Source organism: Tachysurus fulvidraco, chromosome 7 (genome assembly GCF_022655615.1).
Source record: "Tachysurus fulvidraco isolate hzauxx_2018 chromosome 7, HZAU_PFXX_2.0, whole genome shotgun sequence".
NCBI lineage: Eukaryota > Metazoa > Chordata > Actinopteri > Siluriformes > Bagridae > Tachysurus > Tachysurus fulvidraco.
Genome location: NC_062524.1, coordinates 10,523,463 through 10,549,331, shown reverse-complemented (window position 1 = coordinate 10,549,331; position 25,869 = coordinate 10,523,463). Strand labels below are relative to the sequence as shown.

At 37.6% G+C, this 25,869-nt stretch overlaps 1 protein-coding gene across 5 annotated transcripts in view; it reads left to right on the top strand.

The window, feature by feature from the left end:
• Positions 1-25,869, top strand: part of arhgef1a (Rho guanine nucleotide exchange factor (GEF) 1a) — a 70,858-nt gene that overhangs the window by 39,764 nt on the left and 5,225 nt on the right. For 2 of the 5 annotated variants that reach the window (XM_027143937.2, XM_027143940.2), the window contains 19 exons: positions 2,825-2,892; positions 3,258-3,324; positions 5,697-5,826; positions 6,266-6,375; positions 6,597-6,740; positions 6,915-7,165; positions 7,928-8,053; positions 10,377-10,494; positions 11,340-11,588; positions 12,008-12,084; positions 12,260-12,435; positions 13,353-13,420; positions 13,596-13,784; positions 14,523-14,621; positions 15,495-15,544; positions 16,015-16,056; positions 19,060-19,110; positions 19,287-19,580; positions 24,760-24,940. In XM_027143937.2, coding sequence (XP_026999738.1) covers positions 2,825-2,892; positions 3,258-3,324; positions 5,697-5,826; positions 6,266-6,375; positions 6,597-6,740; positions 6,915-7,165; positions 7,928-8,053; positions 10,377-10,494; positions 11,340-11,588; positions 12,008-12,084; positions 12,260-12,435; positions 13,353-13,420; positions 13,596-13,784; positions 14,523-14,621; positions 15,495-15,544; positions 16,015-16,056; positions 19,060-19,110; positions 19,287-19,580; positions 24,760-24,940 — 2,490 coding nt within the window. Of the gene's footprint in view, positions 1-2,360; positions 2,565-2,824; positions 2,893-3,257; positions 3,325-5,696; positions 5,827-6,265; positions 6,376-6,596; positions 6,741-6,914; positions 7,166-7,927; positions 8,054-10,376; positions 10,495-11,339; positions 11,589-12,007; positions 12,085-12,259; positions 12,436-13,352; positions 13,421-13,595; positions 13,785-14,522; positions 14,622-15,494; positions 15,545-16,014; positions 16,057-19,059; positions 19,111-19,286; positions 19,581-24,759; positions 24,941-25,869 lie in introns of those variants that run through there. The other 3 variants (XM_047816362.1, XM_047816360.1, XM_047816361.1) reach the window with 3 other exon arrangements.

Sequence of the window (25,869 nt, the reverse complement as noted above, 5' to 3'; positions counted from 1 at the left end):
AATGGTAGGCTAAGCAAAACTACCACACACACATAAACACAGACACACACTTATTTTCATGTTGCTGTTGGTACCCACTGCTCCAAATACAGTACATTTACACTTAGATTCAGAAAGCAGGAGCCATTTTGAGACATTTACTGAAAATGAAACAACTGGGCTACAAAAAAAAGTACTTGTTCTAGCTTCAGTTGAATTTGCACACACACCCTTTCCTGTTTTGGTGTCACCCCACCCCCGTTCTTTATTTCGCCATTGTTTTCAACTTCTTCATCCCATGACTGCTTTTTATATCTTCCAGACACTAAGAGCTCATTAATGATGAGACTTTTCTTAAACACACTTCCTTATACTTTTCTTACATGCTTATATCTGTCACTCAAATACCTGCTGTGGGAAAGAGTGTTGCTGTGACTGTCAAGGTCTCTGTAAATTTAGGATATTTACGTGGTCTGTTAAACACTGTAAAAAATGTAATAAATGTTACGGCAGACTATAAATGAACAGAAAGTGATTGGATTGCGTGGTTTGGACCCTAGGAGTAGTACGTATTGATATATGACGGATAAGCAATAGCCAGGAGGCGTTCTTTCAACTTTCAACTCTGTAATTTTAGCTGTGAGCGAGCGAGCGTCACTAACTGTAAATCAGCTGTGCCCTGAACACCCTGATAATTTGTATAAATGATTATTTATAGATGACTAGCACTGATCACTGATTCTGTGATTTTCTGATTTCCCAATTGCAGAAATTCAAGCTAATTCTAGGTTTACTGCAGAACTTCCACAGATTTTGGCCGTGTGATGTCATCACAACACACATTCGGCTCTCGTTGATTAAAGCACATCAAACATGAGTACAGCATATGTGTCAAGTAGTTTAAAAGAAGAATCCTTTCTTTTTATTTTGCCAGTTGAGGTAGCTTACAGCAAAAACGAACAAAAAAGATTTTTTTTAAAACGACGAAGCAAATATAGCATTTTCGGCCACAACATTCACAAAAAACAGTGAAATCCTGATAGGACTTTATTATATGGACAGAAATGGCAGCCAGTAAATTACCATTGGTAAAACTTTTGTGAATTTTGTGATTTCTTGGTTTGGCCCACATTAGCATTCTACAATAGCATTTCCATAGCTTTACTGAGAGAATAATAAACAAAGCAAAGCTCTCAGGCAAGTGTTGTTTGAGTAAATGACTGTATGACTTTCTATTTACTTTGAAATATTCTGACAAAACAATTTAACTATGCTAATAAACACACCCCTACACCTGCTAATTATCTAGCAGAAAATCATGTTGCAGCAGCACAGTGCATGAAATCACATAGGTCAAGAGCTACAGGTTATGGTTCAGGTCAAATCAGACATTAGAATGGAGGCAAAATGTGATCACAGAGACTTTTATGGCTTTTCACACTGCTCTTATGCCTGGGTTGTCATCATTCTAAACCTTTGCTTGAACCCCAGGTGCAGAAAGGTTTCATACTTGTAATTTAGAAGCAGGGTTTGCACAGATTTTGGGCTGTCTGATGCAAAAGTGTGAGAAACGGCTTTATATAAATCGGTCACATGCTGTTTTTATCCAGTAATTGTTATTGACATTGCAAATATACAAATAAGAAACTTCACAAAGTTTTTAGGAATGCACAGTGAGAAATGTTAGATTATGAATTAGCAAGATTAATTGTTAAATTGTTAATTGTAAAGTATGGATACTTAGAGTATACAATCACCCAGCGTAACTATTTCAGGTGTTAAAAAGCTGTTAAGGAAAAGAGAAAGAGTACTGTATTTCAGAAACTGTGCATTTCACACAGAACAGTCTCTAGAGTTTACGTAGAATTAAGGAAAAACAAGAAAACATCTAGACTGCTTTATGACAGGAGGTCTATAGTAACTCAAATACCATTCTTTACAACCGTGGTGAGCCGAAATGCATCTCACAAGAGACAAGACGTTGAACGTTTGAGGCGGCCGGGAATCTGGTTTTAAAAGGACCCATGTTTCTAGTGGTTTTAATGGAGCTTATTATAAATTTATGAGCTGCATTGCTGATTCTCAATTCTTTGGCAAACCTTTGGCCAAACCATACTTTAGTTCCCCTCAAATATGAGATTGTACAGTAGCCAGTCAGAAATATAATTAGCCTTTCAGATGAAGAAAAATAAGAAGGTGCTACACAGGAGGAGGACTGTTTGTAATCAGATCAGTTCATGGATCAGTTCAGTGGATCAGTTCATGTATTAGCTTTTCAGGTGCAGGCCGAGGCATGAATGGCATGAATGTGTAGCATAAGTGAATGTGAAAAAAGAGTGTTAGAAGGGGGGTGTCTGGGAATACCCAGCAGGGCCAGAGTCTCATTCCTTCCTACTCAGCCTCAAAACAGGAAGTAGAACTGCTCTCAAACAATAGGCCAAGCAAACACTGAACACTGGAGAAGCCATTATGAGAGAAACATCCAGAAAGGAGACACAGAGAAAAGCAGAAAAGAGGCCAAGGTTTCAGCACACTCATGGATACCGGCCAAGAGAACGAGAAAGAAAGGGATAGGCAAAAGTTCGGTACTGTATGTCTACATGCTATCCTAAACTTTTATTCTCATGTTTTAAAAAATCTACACTGTACAGTTTATTCTGTAAGAATACTAGCTTTTTGCCTGAGGTACACGCCGAACTGTTGGTTCTGCACTTCAGAGTGGCTTCAGAAGGAAACTGACAGTTTTCCATAGTGGTGTAGGGATGCTGAACATGCATATCTGTGCTTAGACACAGAGAGAAAGCCAGACGTATGAAGTAATGCTTCCTCTCTTTTTTTTTTCTAGCTTGCAATGTCACCATCCACAACCGCTGCAGAGATTCCCTGCCTAACTGTATCAAAATGAAACAGCGGGTAAGAGAAGATGCATTCTATCACGTCTGACATGTCTATAATACAGTATGAAAAGGCTACTGATATTACTTTTTATGCTTGTGTGAACGAATCCGTTCTGAATGTATTCTGGATAATATAATATCACAAAATCATATCCAGAACATCTGATTTGGCCTTAATGCTAAATTCCATCATCAGAATTCAGTGAGTGAATGAAAGTATTTTTAGATTTTTAGGTTATTATGCCACTAATATACACCTCCAGTCATTTCTGATCTAGTCTGTTTCTGTTTTGAATGTAGTAAATATCGATAAATTATATCACAAATTTTCTCTGCTTTCTACCCTAATTATGTATATGTGATGTTTATGACTTCCTGCAGCAACAGAAGCTGGCATTGATGCGTAACAGCTCATCCTACGGTGGAACAGTGACACTGCGGAATAAGAGTGAGTCCAATCGTTTTGACCTATTTTTTATATTTGTGTTCATTTTCATAAAATTTCTTTCTTATATAAAGGTCAGAATAAGCAGCTAGATTGGCTTAATGAAGACAGCAGTAATATCTTAATGCTCAATGACTAGTTCATGGTGTTTCATGTGACCACTTGACTCAAGGCACAGAGACTTTCTGTCTGCTCATCTTCTGCTTTAATTGTCGACTTTTGTACAAGACCTGACATCACTTTACCTATCAGACCAGAGAGGTTAAAAAAGAAAGGTAAAATCTGTGAAAAGTCTTCATGACTAATTGTCATTAGCTCTGAAGCTAGATGCTGGTCTGATGACATAACTTGATTTAAATGCAGTAAATGAATGTAATGTCAGAATCCAGTTCCCTTAAAGGTGTTGCGAATATCTGATGCCATATTATTCTAAAAGTACTAAAAGATGTAAGATAAAAAATGTTCACCTACTTCAGAAATGTGTGACAGCTGACAGCTATAGACTGAGAAATTTCCCCATTCTTGGACGAATTAAGGAATATCTTATTATCTTATGAATAATATCTTATTCAGCACTTTTTCTGAAATGGAGATCAATTCTGATTATACTCCTTTTTCTTTATACCTTCTTATGCTGCAAGTGGCCACTTGATCACCGGCAGAAGTCGATGTGGGTTTGTTAACAATACAGGATAGGATTCTCTGTTGTGTATTTTTGTTCTTCACTTACAGTATATGCTCTTTTTCACTTTCTATCCAAGTAATTTTCTCAGTTTTTTCATTATCACTGTTAACCCTTTACATTTCTCCTTATTTTCAATCTTTTAGAGTAGAGTAGAGAGCTTTATTAACCCCAAAGGAGACATTTAAAATGTAACAGCCACAACACAAGAGCAACAGGGAGGACTGGGACTCTGGGACTTGGAAGCAAAACAAGATTTATAGTGCACAAGCTTATAAATTATTACAAATAAGAAATAGTGAATATACATATACTGTACATAAATCTCCAAGATATTTCAGAATAAAACTGAAGATTTTGCACAGATTTACTGATCAAAATATCACAGGTTGGCGGTTTTAATGCTGCATGTTATACATGCGTGATGAACAGTTGTTGTCAGGAATAAAAAAGTGTAATAAGTGCAGTGACACTATGAAAAAATTTGTTGTGCAACATAAAGGCTGGCTTAGTGGTGTCTCAAGCGCTTAAGGCTCTGGGTTGTTGATCAGAGGATTGGGATTCAAGCCACAGCATTGCCAAGCTGCCACTATTGGGCCCTTGAGCAAGGCCCTTAACCCTCTTCTCCAGGGGTGCTGTATCATCTCTGACCCCAACCTCTGAAGCTGGGATATGTGAAGAAAGAGTTTTACTGTTCTGTAATGTATATGTGACAAATAATGGCTTCTGTCTATCTGTATATATCAGTGTAGTGGTTGCGTCTGTAAAATCAATAGACATGTCCATCATTATCAATGCCCACATATTTCCCCCAGCTCTTAGTAGTGTTAGATGGCAGAGGGCAAAAAATCTTGGTATCTTAAGTATGCAACCTAGTGAACCAGCATTAATGTATCCAATGAGAGAGATTTAAGCACTTATGTACGTCGTTCTGGATAAGGGCGTCTGCCAAATGCTGTAAATGTAAATGTAAAAAAAAGTATGTACGGGGTGTTTGCTATTGTCCAAGAATTTTTCCACCACCAGTTCCTAAAGGTTTTTCCAGTTTGGAGCCCAGAACCGAGCCAGATTTCCCTTCTTCCCCTTCTTTGCATTTGCAGCTCCAATGCTGTTTCCTAGCTAATTACAGAAATGAAGATTGCAATCACAGACTTTTAGGTCTCAAGCTGTTTGGAACATACATCGAAGGATTTGAGCTTCCTCAGAAAGTACAGTCATCTCATAACCTTCTACTAGACCACCTTGCTGTTGTTCCTCCAGTCTAGTCTATTGTTGAGGTTTTTATAATTTCTGGTTATTATGTTGAGGTTTTTATCATTAATTAACCACCATCCTTTTGTTGATGAAGATGGATTGGGTTATTGTCTTCTTCCACTACCAACTCCTTGGTCTTGGACACATTGAGTATACATTTGTAGTTCTTGTAGAGAACAGGTCCATTCCAAGACTCTGACCAATCTTATAATCTCCAGATTATAAGAGAATTTAAAGTTGCAGGGACTCTATTAAAAGTCTGTGGTGTAAAAAGTGTCCCATGGCAGGATAAAACCATTGCCACAGAGTGCATATCAAAAATTAGAAGTGAAGGTGTGCAGTGGTGTGGGTGTTGGGAAGTGGTTTGATTAGTCATGGTGGATGTTGGGGTCCAAGAAATGTGTTGCATAATCTGACCAATTTATTCTTATGCCTTTAGCACATTTGAAAGAGCGTCCAAGCTCAGCCATCTACCCCTCCGACAGTTTGCGTCAATCACTGCTCGGTTCCCGACGTGGACGTTCTTCCCTCCTGCTGTCCAAAAGCGTATCTACTAATAACATTGCAGGGTGAGTCACTCGACCCGTCCCTGTTGTGGCGATGAGGTCATTAACCCATTATTTAAAGTTTGTGATGGAATTTTATTTTCGTCTTCTACAGAATTATTTGTATGTGTTTGTTGTTTAATACCAAACCTATGTGGTTGTGTTGCTCCTTATTATTTTGAATGTATTTGAGTGCAAGTCCATGTTCCAGTGTCATTCTTATTGCATTACCCATCTGAGTAGTTGTTGTGTGTTACATGTTTACATTTTCGTATCGTTGTATGCTTTCTCTGTTTTTTTATGGCTGTACATGTCACTGTCATTATTGTTAGCATTTGTTCCTTTATGCCTGCAACTCATTTTATTTACATATATTTTTTTTGTTGTCTGTTGTTTGGTACATGCATATGTGGGGTGCATGTGTGTGCAATTGTGCCTGTATGCATGCACTTGGTGTGTGTAGGACACTGAGTGATGACTCTCCCCTGGGGCTGCGCAGGATCTTGTCTCAATCCACAGACTCTCTAAACTTCAGGAGCAGAACCATGTCTATGGAATCACTCAACGATGAGGGTACACACACACACACACACAAACACACACACACACTCACAAACATATATGCACCTAGCTTAAAATTGGCCTTTATATCACATTCTCCTTTTAGAAGACATTTTATATGCACAACAAATGCAAAATTTATAGACCATATTACAACAGAACAATTTTTCCTGTGCTCCTATCCAAACATCTGTTTTTTGATTCAGAAAACAACCCCTTTTTTATTTTTGTAGGTGAGGTATACTATGCCTCAGTGCTGGAGGAGCTAGAAATCGAGGGGCGGGACTTTGAGGCAGACTCTTGGAGCATGGTGGTTGACTCCTCCTATCTACAGACTCACCGCAAAGATATAATCAAGAGGCAGGACGTCATCTACGGTGAGAGATGGCCCCCTTTAATTAGATGGCAATTGTATTGCCTTATTTGTAGTCCTCATCTCATAGTAATGTTAAAATGCATCTGTAGCTTGTTCTCACACACACTTCTAGTTTCCATTTCTAACTGGTTTGATAGGTTTGTTGCTCATGTCTGTTTCTGTTTTATTCATTTAGAGCTGATCCAGACAGAGCTGCATCACGTACGCACACTGCGCATCATGGATGGGGTTTTTCGACGGGGCATGCTGGATGAGGTGCAGCTGGAGCCGGGAGTCGTCCACGCACTTTTCCCCTGCCTGGAGAAACTTCTTGTGATACATACTCGCTTCCTTACTCAGCTGCTCAATCGTCGGCAGCACTGCCTGCAGGCTGGCAGCACACACAACTTTACTATCAACCATATCAGTGACCTCCTTATGCAGCAGGTAGTGTGTGTATGTATGCGTGTGTAGTTTACGGTAAAGGTTAGGGTTTTTAGTTGCTATACTAACCTGAATATGTATGAATCTGTATGTGGTTTATGGACCTGTGTACCCAGATTGGAACAGGGTACAAACCTAGTGAATTTGGCCATGTACTTTAGTTTGGAGGGATGGTATACTCTCTCTCACTTGTTAATCACAGCGACACATGCCAAGTGTAGGAATCACTATTCTCTGTCTTTTATGCCACTCTGTGACTCAGCATGAGCAACAGATTGAAAAGATGCAGATGGCTAGTTTTATGTGTTTAGGAGAAAGTATATACTAGCCATCACCCTTCCTGGTTGGTGGCTGTCATCTTATAGGGGACAGATGGATATGGGGTTACCAAACTGGGAGAAAATGGAGAGAGAATTCCTCCAGAATAGTGAATATTTGGTCCTATGTGACTATTTATGTAGTAGGTGTATGAAGGTAACAAGAAACAATATGAACAATGGTCTAAGAGCACTTTCATTTCTTTTGATTTAGGAAATTGTATTTCTAATACAAGATAACTAGATACTAGATAGAAGATACAAGATAGTATTTTTTTAAACAGTTAAAGAAAAATTCTATATAGAGTTATGATACATTAGTTCATGTAAGCGAGAGGCATTGTGACATGCCCTGTGCAAATGCCCTGTGTGGGAGGTTCGAATGCTTTGCTAAGAAAACGATGCTAATAATCGGTGCTCCACTGTATCTTTTCTGCATGTGTTTCAGTTTTCAGGTCAGTGTGCTGATGAGATGAAGAAGACTTATGCTGAATTCTGCAGTGGTCACATAAAAGCTGTAAAACTATATAAAGAGCTGCTGGCTAGAGACAAGAGACTGCAGTACTTCATACGGGTAAGGACAAAGCGAAATATATTCATTGTCATTTTGTGAATAAACCACAGCTGAACTTCTTTAACACCATTTATTCTTAATAGTATAAATCTGTTTGTCTTCTCTTGCAAAAGTGCTTGTGCATTCTCATTGCATAAGGGAGTTAATGCAGATCTTACAAAGAAACATGAATACAAATGCTGACAGAAAGTCTTTGCATACTGATGCATCCTTCTAACACCGGTTGGAACAACATGTGCACATCAGATGTTGTTAGTTTTAAATGTGAAATTATCAGACCATTAAAGAGGGCACTTAGGCATGGATTGTCCTGACTTTTTGTAACTCACTATCTGCCTCATCCTGGTGACATTCACTGTTGAACAGGAGTTTGCCATTGGAGATCGGAAAGCAATTCCACTAAACCGCATAAAACCCCAGCTGAAACAACAGCAGAACAAGACATATTTAGCAGCACTAACAGTGTGAGTGTTGCCAGCAGTCATGCTGGCATGAAGCAGCCATAGTGAGTGGCATTCCAAAGGAACGGCGACCTTATAACTCCTTTTAAAGGCAAAAGTCCAGTATGGCTTTATATGGATTTGTTTCTCTAATCTTTGATCGTCCTGTGTAAAATTTTATTGGTCGCATATACAATCATACATAGCAAAAAGAATCACAGGTCTCAGACAAAAGTCTTGGTTCTGGAGGCTATTATTAATGTATTCAAGTACCATGTCAGAGAGGTGGCAAAATTTCCTGCAGCCGTCAGCAATAACAGTGACTACAGGAATTAATTTTTTTTCACTGTATTCCACAGTATATTGGAGTTAATATATATGTGATCAAAGTACATACCTTCAGCTTTAATTTAAGGGTATTAAACCATAAAAACAATAAAAAACACAGATACACTAACATAAACATAAATTAAGTGGTCATATTTAATACTTAGTGGCAAATCCTTTGGGGCCATGACTATCTGAAGTCAGGAGCCCATGTAAAATATCACCAGACGCTTGGGTTCTTCCCTGCTGATATGCTCTGCCAAGAATCTGCAGCTATCTTCAGTTCCTGCTGGTGTTTTGTTTGTGTTCAGCCAGTGAAATACATCTTCAGTTGGTGTGAGGTCAGGTGACTGACTTGGTAATTGCAGAACTTTTTGATTTGCTTTGAAAGTCATCTTTGGGTCATTGCCCATCAACAGTGTGAGGATTTTGAAGCATTTGGTTGACACTGAGCAGATAGTACAGCTCTATACACTTCATAATTCACCCGGTTGCTATTGTTTTATGCTGTAAGACGAGGTGGTACACTTCAGATCATGAGCTGTTCTTTTCCCATCATCCTGGTACAGGTTGATGTTTGTCCATGTAAGAAACATATTGGGTTTACCAATAGCAACCTTCTCTTGATTGTTCTCCTGATTGTTGACACAGATATGTTGACCTCCTGGATGTTCTTGATCTGAACTTCTGTTGTGAAGGAATTTTTCACCAGGGAAAGAATTGTTCTGTCATCCACTTTTGTTGTTTTCTGTGTCATTTTATGCCATTTTAAAATGTGATTTCTAAATTGACCAAATTGTGTAAACAAATTGGACAAACACAGCTGACGTCAGTGTCAGAAATAGACAAACAGAGTGATTAGTTCAGGAGCAGGATCAAAGAGGGAGAGACAAGCCGTATGTGATGAGATAAATGAGGTGTGTGTTAGTGTGCATGTGTTTATATAACCGAGTAATACTAGTCAAACAAGAGAGTGTGTGTGTGTTACTGCTGTGGGAGGACAGTGATGTTCAGCTGGATGGGAGTGGGTGTTATATGTGCTAATAGCATTGCTGCCTGCATGTACGCATGCTAGCATGACTCATCAGTTTTTCAGGTATTCTCCAAAAAAAATGTTTTTAACCACTAAATGATTTTAATCCAGAAATGATATTTATCAACCCGGTGGTTGTGGCCTTCAGCTGAACAACAGTGCAACAGTTTTTTTTTAACTACAATGCACTGTACTGAGTTTTGGGTAGTGCAGGTTCCAGGACGGTCTTGATGAACTCCTGCACATATAATGTTGCAAGGCAGAATTATCATGTAGATAAATTTAGACAGAACGTAGGTGTATGTAGGCTTCATGTTTTTGCCAGCTATGAATGATAAAACATGATAAAAGGACAATCATTGTAGGGGGAAATTTGTACATTTATATTCACAGTTAGTCACAGAGTTAACATTCTTACAGGATGACATCTCTCTCTTTCTCTCTCTCTCTCTCTCTCTCTCTCTCTCTCTCTCTCTCTCTCTCTCTCTCTCTCTCTCTCTCTCTCTCTCTCTCTCATGCTCAGAGGGTGAGTCGAGGTCCTCTGTTGCGTCGTCACGGTTTCCAGGAGTGCATTTTGCTGGTCACCCAGCGCATCACTAAGTATCCTGTACTGGTGCAGCGCATCCTCGACAATACCAAGGGTGAGCCGTCACAGTGGTAACAGTATGAACAGGACACATCACACACACAACTCACCCACAGCCAAAATTTGGAAATGTTTTATTAATTATGTAATATATTTGATAACATAAGTAATCAAATCTCTAGAAACATGTATAGTAAATTTAGTAAAATGATGCACCTGTTATGAAACAAAGTCTGTAGCAAATTTGGGAATTGGTGCACCAAGAAGTGTACAGGAGGGGATATAAGTATAGGCTGTCTGTCTGACACTGATTAGAACAGAAGCCTTTATTTTGTCACATAGACAATACAGAACAATGAAATTCTTTCTTAACTTTGGAGGTTAGGGTCAGAGTTCAGGTTCAGACATGATACAGCACCCCTGGAGCAGAGAGGGTTAAGGGCCTTGTTCAAGGGCCCAACAGTGGCAGATTTTCAGTGCTGGGTCATAAAATCCGATCCTCAAATCAACAACTCAGAGCCTTAACCACTTGATCCACCACTTTCCTATTGTCTAATCACATCAGTTTACTATTTAGATTAAACATGCCATAAATCTGACTTGTTTACTAGATCTAATTTTATAATTAATACTAATTTTACTGCCTGTTTGTCTTTTAGTGTTAGTATAAACATTTTTTTTATTGCTAAGCCACAATTCAAACCTGATGATATAATGCATCGATAGTAGTTCAACTGTAGTACAGTATGAGTAGGCTTATAATGTCCTCAGAATCGTGTAGGCTTATAATGTCCTCAGAATTGGTGTCATTTTGTAGGAAGCATCTACGTATATAGAAGTTTTCTAACAGCATGTTTCTACTTGTATGTAACTTTTTACATGAATTGATGCTCCATATAGACAATCCAGACGAGGAGGCCGGATTGAAACAGGCTCTGGCACTACTGAGAGATCTGTTGAACGGTGTGGAGCAGCAGGTGCTGGAGCTGGAGCGAACACAGCGGCTGCAGGAGATCCGCTCCAGACTAGACCCACGCTCTCAGGCCAAACTGCGCTCAGACGCCATGTTCAGACCTGCGGAACTACTGCGCAGACAGCTCATCCACGAAGGAACACTGCTGTGGAAAACACCCAGCTCCAGACTTAAGGGTATTAATAATAAGGAGAAAAGTGTGTGAATGTGTGTGAAGACAAAGTATAGATACAGATGGTAGCAATGATGATGAGTGAGGGTTTTAGAAACAAAGGACACATGTTTTCATTTAAAAAACCTTCATAAACAACAACACCATTGTCTGTTCTCACTCTCACTTCTGTAGCTTTTTTCCACAAATTTGAAAGGGCCTTTGTTTGTGATTAAGCTTAAGGTTACAGAATTTCTTTTACATCACTTTTGGACCCACTACATGGCCTTAAATCTGTTTTGTGTGTGTGTGTGTGTGTGTGTGTGTGTGTGTGTGTGTGTGTGTGTGTGTGTGTGTGTGTGTGTGTGTGTGTGTGTGTGTGTGTGTGTGTGTGTGTGTGTGTGTGTGTTTTAACATGTTTGCCTTACTGTTTGTGTCCTGTAGATGTTCAAGTTCTCCTCATGACTGATATACTAGTGTTCCTGCAGGAGAAAGATCAAAGATACATCTTTGCCAGTTTGGTGAGTCAACCTTCAGTTTATTGGCTCATACACACAAAAACATCTCACTTTGTTGCACATTATCTATCCAACTCCATCTCTCAACAACAGTTTTTTTTAAATATTTATTTATCTCTCTTTCTGCCTCCTTCCCCTCCTCTTCTTCTTCTATTTCTGTCTTTTAATTCCTGTATAGGATAAATCTGCAGTAGTGTCACTACAGAACCTGTTGGTTAGAGACATAGCAAATCAGGAGCGTGGATTGTTCCTCATCAGCAGTGAGTTCAGTCCCCCGGAGATGTACGAGCTACATGCTGCTTCCAAAGATGACCGAAACACCTGGATACGGCACATACAGCATGCCGTTAGCAGGTCTCTCTCTCTCACACACACACACACACACACACACACACACACACACACACACACACACACACACACACACACACACACACACACACACACACACACACACACACAGCATGGTATATGATCATGACTATGATCTTTTCTCATATCCAGAATGTGAACTCTGATATTCAATGTACCAGAAATCCCATCAGACTGAGTCTAACATTTCTTGATAATGGATAAATGATAAAACATGCATATATAGTTATATTTAGTTAACTATTTAATGTTACTAACCAAGCAGGTGATCTCATAATAGGTGACTAGTTATCACTTTATACTTTCATCTGTACATATATTTAATAAGAACTCACCAAAGATACTTAAGCAAGGTTCAAAGTTAATTGTTGTAGCGTTTAATACGACACTGTCCAGTGAAAAATATGTATCACCAGTCATTTCAATTGATAAGTACACTCACTTGAACACTATCAGCCGGTTTGAGCATTTCACTATATACACTGCAGATCTCCTGGGATTTTCACACGACGGTCTCTAGTGTTTACGCTAAAGTAGCTCTGAGCAGTAGTTCTGCTGACAGAAACACCTTGTTGATGAGAGAGATCAGAGTCTAGACTTGTGTGAGCTGACAGGAAGTCTATAGTAACTCAAATAATCACTAAGCGTATTGTGCAGAAAAGCATCTCAGAACGCAAAACATGTCACACCTTCAGGCATGTCAGTTAAGAACAGGAATCTGAGGCTTTTTTACCTTGTTCTGATGTTTTGATGTAAACATTAACCGAAGCTCATGACCTTGGACATGTGTGATTTATAGCATTGCGCTGATGCAACACGTCGATCAAAGTTCCTTTTAAAGTACTTGGTGAGTGTATTATCATCCAGTCTTAACATGCTCGCACTTTTTTACATTACAGATGTCCGTCAAGAGAAGAATTCCCACTAATTGAGACAGAGGACAAGGCCCTGTTGCGAAGGCTCAAAGGCATGTATTACACTGTCCAGATTAGTCTAGTGTGATAAGGATGGCGTGATATAAAAAAATGAATAGGATATTAATTATAAAATGTAAGTTTTACACAAAGTTCCATGCAGTTATTTTTAGATCTGCATTGCATAATGCTGGTATAAGGTTTAAGACATTGCTCCTTCACCCACAGCTGATATTCAGCAGAAGGACAGGGAAGTGTTGGAGCTGCTGCAGGAGCGTGTGACTCTGTTCTCTGATCTGGCTGAAGTCATGGCTGGTCAAGAGGTTTTGTTGCCACCCAACTCCAGGAACCTGTTCAGAGCTGACACACCTCAGGCACCTCGAGGAGAACGGCTACTCACACAAGCCATTACAGAGGGTGAGTGGTAAAAACTAATGAAGAAATAGCCAACAAACTGTATTTTTGTGAATTCTTGATATTGATTCATTTTCTGTGTGAATGTAGCATTAAAAGAATAAAACTTTTCTGGATCTGCTGTTGTAAAAAATAAAAAATAAATAAAATAAAAGAGAAACAAAAGTAATAGAAAAAAGAAAAGTTAAACAGGTGATGTTCCAGCTCCAGTTCCACTTCATGAAGATTTCGGACATTCACAGAGAACATTGCCAACTCCACGTGGTCTTTGAGGACAACTACCTCCTTATCAATACACATTTATCAGACTGTATCTGACTGTAGAAAGGACATTATTCATAATAACACTCTCTGATGTTTATAACAGTTTATAATCACACCCTCCAGTGTCACCCAATTGAGGATGATGTTCACTTTTGAGTCTTCTTCCTCTTTCATCTAAGGGAATTTTTCCTCACCACAGTTACCTCAGTGACCTCAGGCTTGTTTATTAGGGATAAATACAAACACATTTAAATATAAGTCTAATATTAATCTTGAACTTTCTTGTACTACATTCCTTATGTTCTGTAAAGAAACAGTTTCATGCCAGGCCTTTTCACAGCACCACGTCATTGAATATTTTCCCAAAACAGCATTGCAATCATATTGTTATCATAATATAGTATTACTGTATCCTTAATGATAGAATATACTGTATATAAAAGTGACTCTTAAGATATTTATTGCTTTTTTTCCTAGTGGACAGGCTGACTGAGCTGTTGTTAGGCTCTGGTTTTGATATCCCCTTGGCCTGCACTTCCAACGGTCACTACAACTACACAGGGACGCTGTTGATTAGTGAGTATGAAGCAAGAGCACAAAGATGTCGTACAAAGAGATTCTGCTCCTGTTGAGTTCTAAGTTTTTCTTTTAGTATGACTTTTCTTTGTTTTCCTTTTCGTTATGAACATCTGAACAGTTGGTGTTGTTGTGTAGCACCATCCTGTATCTTGGGGTGGAAATATTAAGTGCTGTCTTGAGCAAAAGCAGACTACTATTTAGATTCATATCAGGAGTCAGCTAGACACTGATGCAGAATTGAGATTATGATTCACAGGAAACATAAAGAACCAAGTCAATATTGTGAGCAGAGCATAAAACCTGAGCTAAACTACAGAACACTTAAATTTTATCTTTACTCACACACAATGATTCAATGGCATTTTCATGTATACTTCTTTGAATACATTTTCCCAGTTTATAGCCACATCTAAAATGAACCGAATACTGAAGAAGAATGAAGACATTTGAGTTTATTTTTCAAGTTTATCACAAAGACCACATCCCTGCATCTGCTAACAATTTTGATATTCATTAAAAAAAACAACAGTATATTATTCGTATATTTTTGTGAATAGTCTTTGTGAATAGATTTTTTAGCTATGCTTATCATGCTAGTTAGAAATACTAAAAGTTTTAGAAATACTAGAAGTACTAAAAATTATAACTTTTTTATTTGCACGTCTGTATTCACACAAAAGCCTCTTTTGTGTTAATACAGACGTGCAAATAAAAAATTTATAATTAGTCTAATGCAAAAAAAAGAGAGAAAAAAAATATGCTGTTTAAATGTTATTGTATATTTTACAGGACCGAGCTCAAAAAATTTACATATAATCTTTTGTTCACATAATAAATGTGATTCGTGATTCAATTTTCTCCTTCTCTCAGATGGACAGGAGGTTTTAGTCAATGGTTCCCAGGAAACAGCGGGTTCTCAGGTAGGCATATTTTCAAAAGAGAAGTTAAGAAATAATGAACATTTATTATGCTATTTTATTGTTGTTATTATTATTATTATTATTATTATTATTATTATTATTATTATTATTATTATTATTATTTTAAACACAGTACTTTACTTGCATTAAATCTCCATTAAACCCTACTGCACTGGAGGAGAGATGATTTGAATTATTACTGAGTTTCATGCGGTTCTGTCACAAGTGTGACACTTGTTTCCATGGCAACGCAAATTCAGTAAAAAAAAAAAAACTACTGTAATTGCTGCTAGACCTTTTGTTTCGGGAAGCATTACCAAACTCCCCTTATATGGAGTATTTGTCAAGCTGATGTCCTTTACTGCAGAACCATACAGTTTATTAATATATTAATAATGTTTGAATCATTTAATTGATTCATTTCAGTAGCTTGATTCCTTTGAGCTGATCGATTAATTTTATTTATGCAGGATGGAAATGGGAATCGTCTGGAGGACAAGACTCCAACCGAGGTACCATGTTGATTTAAAACAGTTAAACGGGTGAATTAGGGTTTTATTCCACAATTCTTTTGTTTCTTCATGTGGTCATGTGTTGTTTTTTATCTGGGTGTGGTATAGAGAACCAATTTCTGGTTCATTGGTCTGTAGTTCACTTCGAGGCAACTTTGCTGATAACTTTGAATAACATTGATTCAACTTCCTGTTTCAGTGGTTTCATCAGATGAGTGATCTGAAGTTTGAATTCCAGATAGATGATGAATTTTTAATTCAAGAGCTAATAGTTATGATGTGAGGCGAATTTTGATGATCCACTTAAAAAAGATTGTTAAAACTTTAATTAAAACCAGTTTATTCTAATGAGTGTTACAGTTAGTGTCCCTAGAATTTCTTATGATGCAAATGCAACTGAACCATGTTTCAATTTTTATTTCATTTTTTTGTTACAGAGTGTTTAAGAATTCTTAGGTGGTCATCCATGACTTCCTGTAGGGGTAATAAAAATGTAGCAAGACCGAAGTTGATACTAACGAAATGCACAAGAATAGTGAAAAGTGTGAGTACCTCTATAAACGCCAAAAGGAAGGACATCAGCCATGACCTCAGAAAAGCAGTTGTTGTTGCTTAGAAATGTTGGTAGGGTTATAAGACTGTCTCCTATTAGAATTAACCATTGTACAATGAGAAGGACTGTTGGAGAAGGACAAATTGAGAGCTTTCTTTAAGTTCATTTAATGATCAGAGATATTTAAAAATAATAATAATAATAAAAATAATAAATGTATATACATTGTGTGTGTGTATATATATATATATATATATATATATATATATATATATATATATATATATATATATATATATATATAAAGTTTCATCCACAGCAGGGGCGGTTCTAGGCCTTTTTTAGGGTGGCTCCAGCCCCCCTGTCTGTGATCTCAGCCACCCTAAAACTAAAAGTATAATTTTTACTTTCATAAATAAACAATAAAAATTATGTTAAATGCAGGACATGTCCTCGATGGGAAAGAAAATTATTTATTAGTTTAATCCAAGAGCGATTTTTTTTACTTTGCTTTTATGCACGTGCGTTGTAGTCTTTCAAAAGTGCGTCATCAGCTGTCTGCTTTATTTGAACGGAGAAGCACAGGCACGTTATAGAGGAGTTTATCTATAACGTTAATCGGCGGAAAACCGCAAAGACAGCAACCAAAAGCAGTGAAATGTCACTATTCTTATTACCAGAGTTGATAGCACAAACGAAATATTAATGCAAACAATCCATTCAATACTATATAAAAATAACATTTACTGATTTGGTCTTTGTCTTGTGAATATATTTTTTTATTAATGACTGCAATCAATGCACACACTGTTCGTAGAGAATGCACACATACATGAACTGATTTGATACAAGACTGTCATCATTACATCATGCACAAAATGTTGGTGTCCACTTTTGCCATTTTAAATAATACCATAACTTTTAGCTTACTATGTAGTCATGTAATATGCAATATAAAACTCTTCTTGTTTTAAATTCTCACTGAGGGCTAAATCCCCTTAAAGATGAAATCCTAGAATCGCCCCTGATCCACAGGTCTGTAATTAGTAAATTAAGTGCTAATGCCCATGACAGCACTAAAAGTAAAAAAATAGATTAAGCATGGAAGGGTGTCAAGGAAATAGCCCTTCTCTCCCAAAAGTATATAGACCATAACTTCTGAACAAGCCAGATAAGTTCTGAAACAATATACTTTGGACTGACCAAAGCTCTGGTCACAATGTTTGGTAAAAGCCAAACACAGAATATCACCGTGAACATACAGTACCAGCTATGAAGCATTGTAATGAAGGGGTGATTATCTGGGTTTGCTTTGCAGCCAGTGGACTTGTGTAAACTTGCAGTGAGACAAAGATGAACTTCACTTTGTACCACAGTCTGCTTGAGACAAATGTGAAGCTGTCTGCCCAGCAGCACAACAGGACAATGATCTCAAACACCCCAGTAAATTGACATCTGAATTGTTATGGAAGATAAAAATTGAGGTGTTGGATTGAGCAAGTCCAATGTTTCTCTAAAACAACGTAAGAGTCTGAGAAACTCCTACAGAATTCATGTATAAAATTGAATTGTTGGTGCATCTGATTGAATGTCTGATGGTCACCTGAGGTACTGATTTGTTTTATAGAAGTTTTATATCGTTATTGATTGTTATTTAACCAGTTATTATTGAGGCCCTAATGAATAAACACAATCGAATATCTGAAGGAAGGTGTACTGTTTCTTATGACTCTGCCTCTCAGAGTCAGTGTCAATGAATGGTAGCATCATCTTGTGTCACACAGCTATGAGTGTGTCAGGGTTTTACTTATTTATTTTATATACAGCTTGACAAAATGTACTCGGGTATGTATTTGAAAGGAATATAAACAGCTGTTCCCTATATAAGCAGCCTCTCTTTTCCTCTCTATAAAGTTAATGACAAAAAAAGGCAGTTTGTAACTAAACTTCCGAATCTCTTTTGATGGACTTTTGTTTGCTACAGAAGCACTGACATTGGAAACTCCTTTCATAATTCTTTAACAATTCCTTCAGAAAAGTTCACAATATTACTGATCATGTACAGTAGATGATCATCCTTGTGAATGGGCTGTTATAAGAAAAATGATAACATATTAGAACAAGCGCATTAATATATCCTGTGATTTGAATTGCAGCTGAAATTATTGTCAGAGCTGCTGATATAGAAAATTAATCAGAATCAACACATCAGTAGAGCTGTGGTATAATGAGGATTATGTGATTTGTTCCTCTCAGAGATGGGGGACTCGAGTCATATGACTTAACTCGAGTCAGACTTAAGTCACAAATTTGAGACTTGAGACTTGCTTGACAAATATTTAAAAAAGACTCGACTTGACTTTGACTTGACATTCATGACTTGAGACTTTCTTGTGACTTGCACATCTGTGACTTACTCCCTCTGGTTCCTCTTGGATTGTGTGTTTCAGGAAGTATCTCAGAGACTGGTGAATCTCAGCGCTCAGCTCCATGCTCTGCAGGTCAGATTAATTAAAGCACACACTATCTGAGTCATATCTGATTTTTGCATTAGACTTAATTTGTGTATGTTATTACACAAATCAGAATTAAAATATTAATAAAATAAAACTAAATAAAACAAGTATTCCACTTAGGACCTGTATCAGCTGTAATAAAAGAGTCACTCTTTTCCCAGGGGGCAGTGATTCGGCAAGACTCCATCGTAGAGTTGTGCGTGCGTGAGGGTGGGACGTCTCTGTGCCGCCTAGGGCGGTCTCTCTCACGTGACGGAACCAGTGAAGTGGGGACAGTGGGAGAGCTGGCACTGCTTCAGCGCCAACACAGCCTCCTACAGGAGGAGCTCATCCGCCTCAGAGGAGCTGATGGAAAACTCAAAGACAGCGAGAAGGCACGGGCCCAACTCGAAAAACAACTGCGAGACTTGAAATCTAACAGCGCCGCACTGGTGGAAATCATAGGACATTCCCAGGTACTGTGAATTTGTTGTTTATGTTACAGTAGCTACAGGAACAGAAGTATATTAAAAATGTAGCTCAAAGTACTGTAGCGATTTTGGCTCGTGAAGCAAGGTAAATATTTATAAGTAACTATAACGTGTTATAGTGACTTCTAAATATTTTAACCTAAGTTGAAATTAACGGTACTGGAATTAAGGTTACGCTTATTTGGTCTGTTTGTCCGGCGAACAGGCCGTGTACCTTTATTAATTCTATGAAGGCGGTATCTTCCCGGCCAAGAAAGATTCGCTTTCCTTTTACTGTATACCGTAATTTAAATTAAATTAACTCAATAGAGCATGTAGTTCAGACCAGATATTGCAGGTACCTTAATTTGTGAGCGATACTCAGAGACAATCACTTATTTGGCACAAAAATATGGCATTTAATGAATGAGACAAACACAACATAAACTAACTACACAAACAAACAAAAGAAATAGGGAAAACGAAGATTAAAATAAAATAAAACAAAAGAAATTAAAATTGGGGAAAGGGAGGAAGAGACTGGAAAGAAGAAATTAGAGAAAGGAAGGAAAGGAATGGCAAGCTTAAACTTCAAAATTAAATCACACCCTAACTTGGAAATCGTCACAGAAACTTAAATTCACCTTAAGATTCAATGAAAGATTACTACTTAAAATTACGCATCTAAATTGGTTGGTAAAGGTAACGGTTACTTGCATTGGCTTACTGCACAAGAGTCCGGATGCAACAGAGAAATCTCTGAAAAGTCAGTTAGGGTGGGGTCAGACGTTCTTCCAAGTTTTCCTGAAGATCAGAGCAGTTGTCGTTCTTGGAAGTGAAGCTTGCTGGAACTTCTTTGAAGGAAGATGGAGTCGTCCTGAAGCTGTTCTGAAAGTCTTACCACGGATTAGTGGTGTTTGTGACAATTTAAAGGTCGCGAACTCCACCCATCTTTGTGGAGATGACCAATACTTCGGTCAAGGTTTTGGAGGGAAAAACTCCCTTTGTTTCAGGTGTCTGTGGGCATGGTTTAGCTATCAAACTTTTAGATGACTTTAAAGTTTGATCCAGGGTGTATTAAGATGGTATGGCGCCTTTCGTGCTCAAATAAATACACCAGTGTTTGAAAAACGAGTAACCGATAATTTTGTGGTCATTTGGATACTAAACATTGAGGGTAATGACGGTATAACGGCAGCGGTACATTACATACACAGATTAGTAATCGAAGGGTAACTGATGTCAATACGATATTGTGTTCTTATAAAGGCAAAGAAACAAAAATGAAACATAAAACAAGATGCACTTTCATTAGGGAAGTAAAAAGAAAACGATAGCTTCGTATACATTCTGACATCAGACCTTAAAGGGGCATATGGCATTAGAACAGGTATACATTAACATGCCATGATCAGTAATTAGAGTATAACTGATTTTAAAATACAATGTTGTTTTCTGACACATGAATAAAATACACCCTTGTCAGGAAATTAAGGAGCAAATAATTTTAAGTCAGGCAAGCCTTCCTTAAAAGAAGAAACCATTACAAAAAGGGTTATAAGAATGAGAACCTTAGAGTACCTTACCTTCGGGTTTTATTAGTAAAAGGAATGTCTCATTGTGTTGTGTGTGTTTGTGTGTGTGTGTGTGTGTGTGTGTGTGTGTGTGTGTGTTGAGGGCCCCTAATCAGAGAAGCCGCGTGGGGTTATCTGGTCTTTGTGTAGGCTCCAGTCATTCTGGAGACAGGTGTGTGTGTAGCCCTCAATAAAAACGTAAAACTGAGTGGTCATCGGTTAATTGAGGAGTAGATGTTGAAATTTAGGGTGCCTGGGACATGAAACCTAAAATGACCGGTACCAGATGCTACAGTACATTAATAAGATTTTATGAATCCTGGTCTCTCTGGATGAAACTTTACAGTATGAATTCGTCTGTAATGTTTAAGATACTTTAGAAAGTTTTCTCATGCATTCTTGCAAAAGGTTGTAAAATAACTATCTTTAAACACACAGGAGCGTACAAACAAGCTTGCTTGAAAAGATAACACATTTGGTGATTGCTTATAGATATTCAGCTAGCTAGTAAACCAGATGTTCATTTTATTAGCCTGCAAGATGCAAAATAAGTGCACTTTGACACCATGCAGGAAGTGTTGCCATAATTCAAATGTTTACTCGGTTAATGTTAAATTAATGAGTGGGTTTTGTGTAACAGTATGTAGTGTACATAAATATTATGGAACCAAATGTCATCCATGATGAAATTGTGAGATGCACCGCAACATGAAGAATTATTATTTTCTTATAACAGCACATTGGTTTATTTAACGTCTACATAGCTACACTGGGTCCAAAAGTCAGCCACTACACTGAAATATGAACAAATAAACAGAATATTTTAGAATATTAAATATTTAAAAGACATTCTATATATTATATTCTGCACTCTAGGAATTTCTAGGTTCCTGTTTAAATGTGAGCAAATGAGTGAAAGTGAGCATGTTAACTGCTACGTACAAAAAGTCAGATTATCCTCATGTCTAATCTCTTCTACTAAAGCTGTGTTCAGTCGACCCACTGATGGATTTGATTCTACACTACCTAGGAAGTCCATGCCAACTTGAGTACACACTGTCATTAACGCTGAACATACCAGGACATACCAAATAATATCAAAATACTACCAAATAAATAGTTCTAACTTTCTAATATTTTTGAGTTTATGACGACCCATTAGTTCCTCAGGAGCTCTCGGCTGCATTATAAACTGTTGTAGAAAGGACATTATTTACATTTACATTATTTTCTGTTCAGTGTCACCCAAATGAGGATGAGGTTCCCTTCTGAGTCTGATTCCTTTTAAGATTTCTTCCTCATACTGTATCATCTCAGGGAGTTTTTCCTTGCCACCGTCACCTTGCTCATGGCTTGCTCATTAGGAATAAGGATAGATACAGTTGAAACCAGATATTTACATACACTTCAGAAAAAAACACAAAAACTTTTATTTCTTTACTGTCATACATTAAATCAGAGTAAACTTTTTCTGTTTTAAATCAATAAATATAAACATATTTTTTGCATTTGTTAAATGTCAGAATCGAGCGAGGGAGAATTTTTATGTATTTTTATTATCACTTTCATCAAAGTCAGAAGTATACATACACTTCCTTAGTATTTGGTGGAATTGCCCTGAAACTGTTTCACTTGGGCCAAACATTTTGGGTATCCTTCCACAAGCTTTCTACAATAGTTTGCTGGAATTTTGGCCCACTCCTCTTGACAGAACTGGGACAGGTTTGTAGGCCTTCTTGCTTGCACTCACCTTTTCAGTGCCGCCCACAAATTTTCTATGGGATTGAGATCAGGTCTTTGGGATGGCCACCCCAATAACTTGACTTTTTTGTCCTTAAGCCACTTTGTATCTAATTTGGAGGTATGCTTGGGGTCATTGTCCATTTGGAAGACCCATTTGCGCCCAAGCTTTAACTTCCTGGCTGATGTCTTCAGATGTTGCTTTAATATATCCACATAATTTTCTTTTCTCATGATGCCATCTATTTTGTAAAGTGCACCAGTCCCTTCTGCAGCAAAGCAGCCCCACAACATTATACTACCACCCCCATACTTCACAGTTGGGATGGTGTTTTGAGGCTTCAAATCTTCGCCCTTTTTCCTCCAAATATACCGTTTATCATTATGGCCGAACAGTTCAATTTTTGTTTCGTCAGACCACAGGACATGTCTCCAGAAATTAAGATTTTTTTCCCCCATGTGCAGTTGCAAACTGTAGTCTGGCTTATTTATGGTGGTTTTGAAGTAATGGCTTTCTCCTCTGAGAGTTCCCTTTCAGCTCATGGCGGTATAGTATTCGTTTTACTGTGGATAATGACACTGTCTTACCAGTTTCAGCCAGCATCTTCACAAGATCTTTTGCTGTTGTCCTGGGGTTGATTTGCACATTTTGCGCCAAAAAACGTTCCTCTCTGGGACTCAGAATCTGTCTCCTTCCTGAGCGGTATGATGGTTGTACATTCCCATGTTTTTTATACTTGCATATTATTGTCTGAACGGATGAACGTGGGACCTTCAGGCATCTGGAAATTGCACCTAAGGATGAGCCACACTTGTGGAGGTCAACAATTCTTTTTCAGATATCTTGGTGGATTTCTCTTGATTTTCCCATGATGTCAAGAAAGAGGCTCTGTGTTTGAGGTGTGCCTTTATATGCATCCACAGATGTGCCACCAATTAACTTAAATGGAATCAATTAACCTATCAGAAGCTTCTTAAGCTCAGAATGGAATCATCTGGAGTTTTCTTTTGTTTAAAGGCACAATAAACTTAGTGTATGTATACTTCTGAATTTGATGAAAGTGATAATAAAAATGCATAAAAATTCTCCCTCGCTCGATTCTGACATTTATCAAATGCAAAAAAATATGTTAATATTTATTGATTTAAAACAGAAAAAGTTTACTCTGATTTAATGTGACAGCAAAGAAATAAAAGTTTTTGTGTTTTTTTTCTGAAGTGTATGTAAATATCTGGTTTCAACTGTACATAGTATTTAAAATTTTAAGTTAATGTTTTTTAAATTAATTTTAAACTTTAATATAATGTATATATTTGTTTAGTTATTTTTATCCTTATTTTTTCTTATTATTATTATTATATACAAATGAATTGAATTTTATATTTGTAAAAACAGATGCATTTTCAGTACTAACGCTCTCAGACTTTTGGATCCTGATGAAAGGCACTTTATATTTTTTTTTTTACATTTATGACAACAACTTGTCATCATTACTGTTATTACTACTATTAGTCATTTATTATTATTCTCTTTCTTGAAATGAATAAAAAAGCCACAGCTTTTAATGCTACTTAGAAACAAGAAGACATTTCAGTAACAAAAAAAGTCATTATTTTTCACCATATGAGTGATTGCATTCTTTGTTTAATCTGTTATTATTAAATACGTGTGTTAATCTGTTTATTATTATGTTTAAATTATGTAGAGCTGATGGAAGAACTGCAGTATAAGTGACAGGCAATACAGGCCTAGAGCCAGTAGCTAGTTCTACCAAAGCAGTGGTCATCATTGTGCATTCAGAATTAAATACTGTATTATCTCTTAACTATTATAACATTTTAGTTAAGTTACCACTTTTTCACTCTGCCAGACTCCAGCACATCGCAAACAGAGTGAAACTGACCCAAATGCTGACACCCCATCGGCCAGACAGGCATCTATGGACCAGACAGATGCTCAGCAGGACTGCAGTGACATCGACGTAGATGTGATCTCAGACGATGACGATGACGAAGACTTGAAGATGTCCCCACGTTCTGAGAGCCCTAGAGGTCAGTAGTCAGAGGGTATATTACAAAAGTATGGACATTTTTAAATAAAATATTCACCCCAAGGCTTTCATTTTTAATTTATTATGTACCCAAAAACATTTTCAAATAAAATGATTTACAGTTTGGATGGTCAGAGGCGAGTACAGGCAGGTTAGAGTGGATGGAGAAAAGGTTCAGGAGTGTTGTGTGACAGAAGAGTGTCAGCAAGAATAACAGGAAAAGTGTACAAGACAGTAGTGAGAGCAGCTCTGCTGTAAGGGTTAGAGACTGTAGCAGTGAGGAAAAGACATGAGGCAGATATGAAGGTAGCAGAGATGAGGATGTTGAGGTTCTCTTGAGGAGTGACAGGATTAGGAATGAGCACATAAGAGGGACAGATCAGGTTGGCTGTTTTGGGGACAAGATCAGAGATGCTAGATTGAGATGGTTTGGAGATGTACAGAGGAGGGAGATGGTTATATTGGTAGAAGGATGTTGGAGACAGAGCTGCCAGGTAAGAGGTCAAGAGGAAGGACAAAGAGGAGATATATGGATGTGTCAAAAGAGGATATGAAGGTAATGGGTGTGAGAGTAGAGGATGCCGAGGATAGAGTTAGGTTGAAACAAATGATTCGCTGTGACGACCCCTAACAGGAAAAGACAAAAGTAGAAAAGTAGAAAAAGAAATCAGCTGTAATTTGTCATTAGGGTAAATCTAATTGTAGACTGCTTATAACCTTCAAGGTAGAAAGTAATGGTGGAAAAGGACAAGGAAAAGGCCATAAAAAAGGCATCTAAACAAGTGTAAATACAGTATATTGAATGTGATCAAATACATTATCTGCAATAATATCTAGCTTTACATTTTCTTATTTTCTTGCCTTTTAAATTTCCTTCTTCATAGAAATCAATTGCTTAGCATTTCAGGGTCAGGATCAGTCAGGATGACC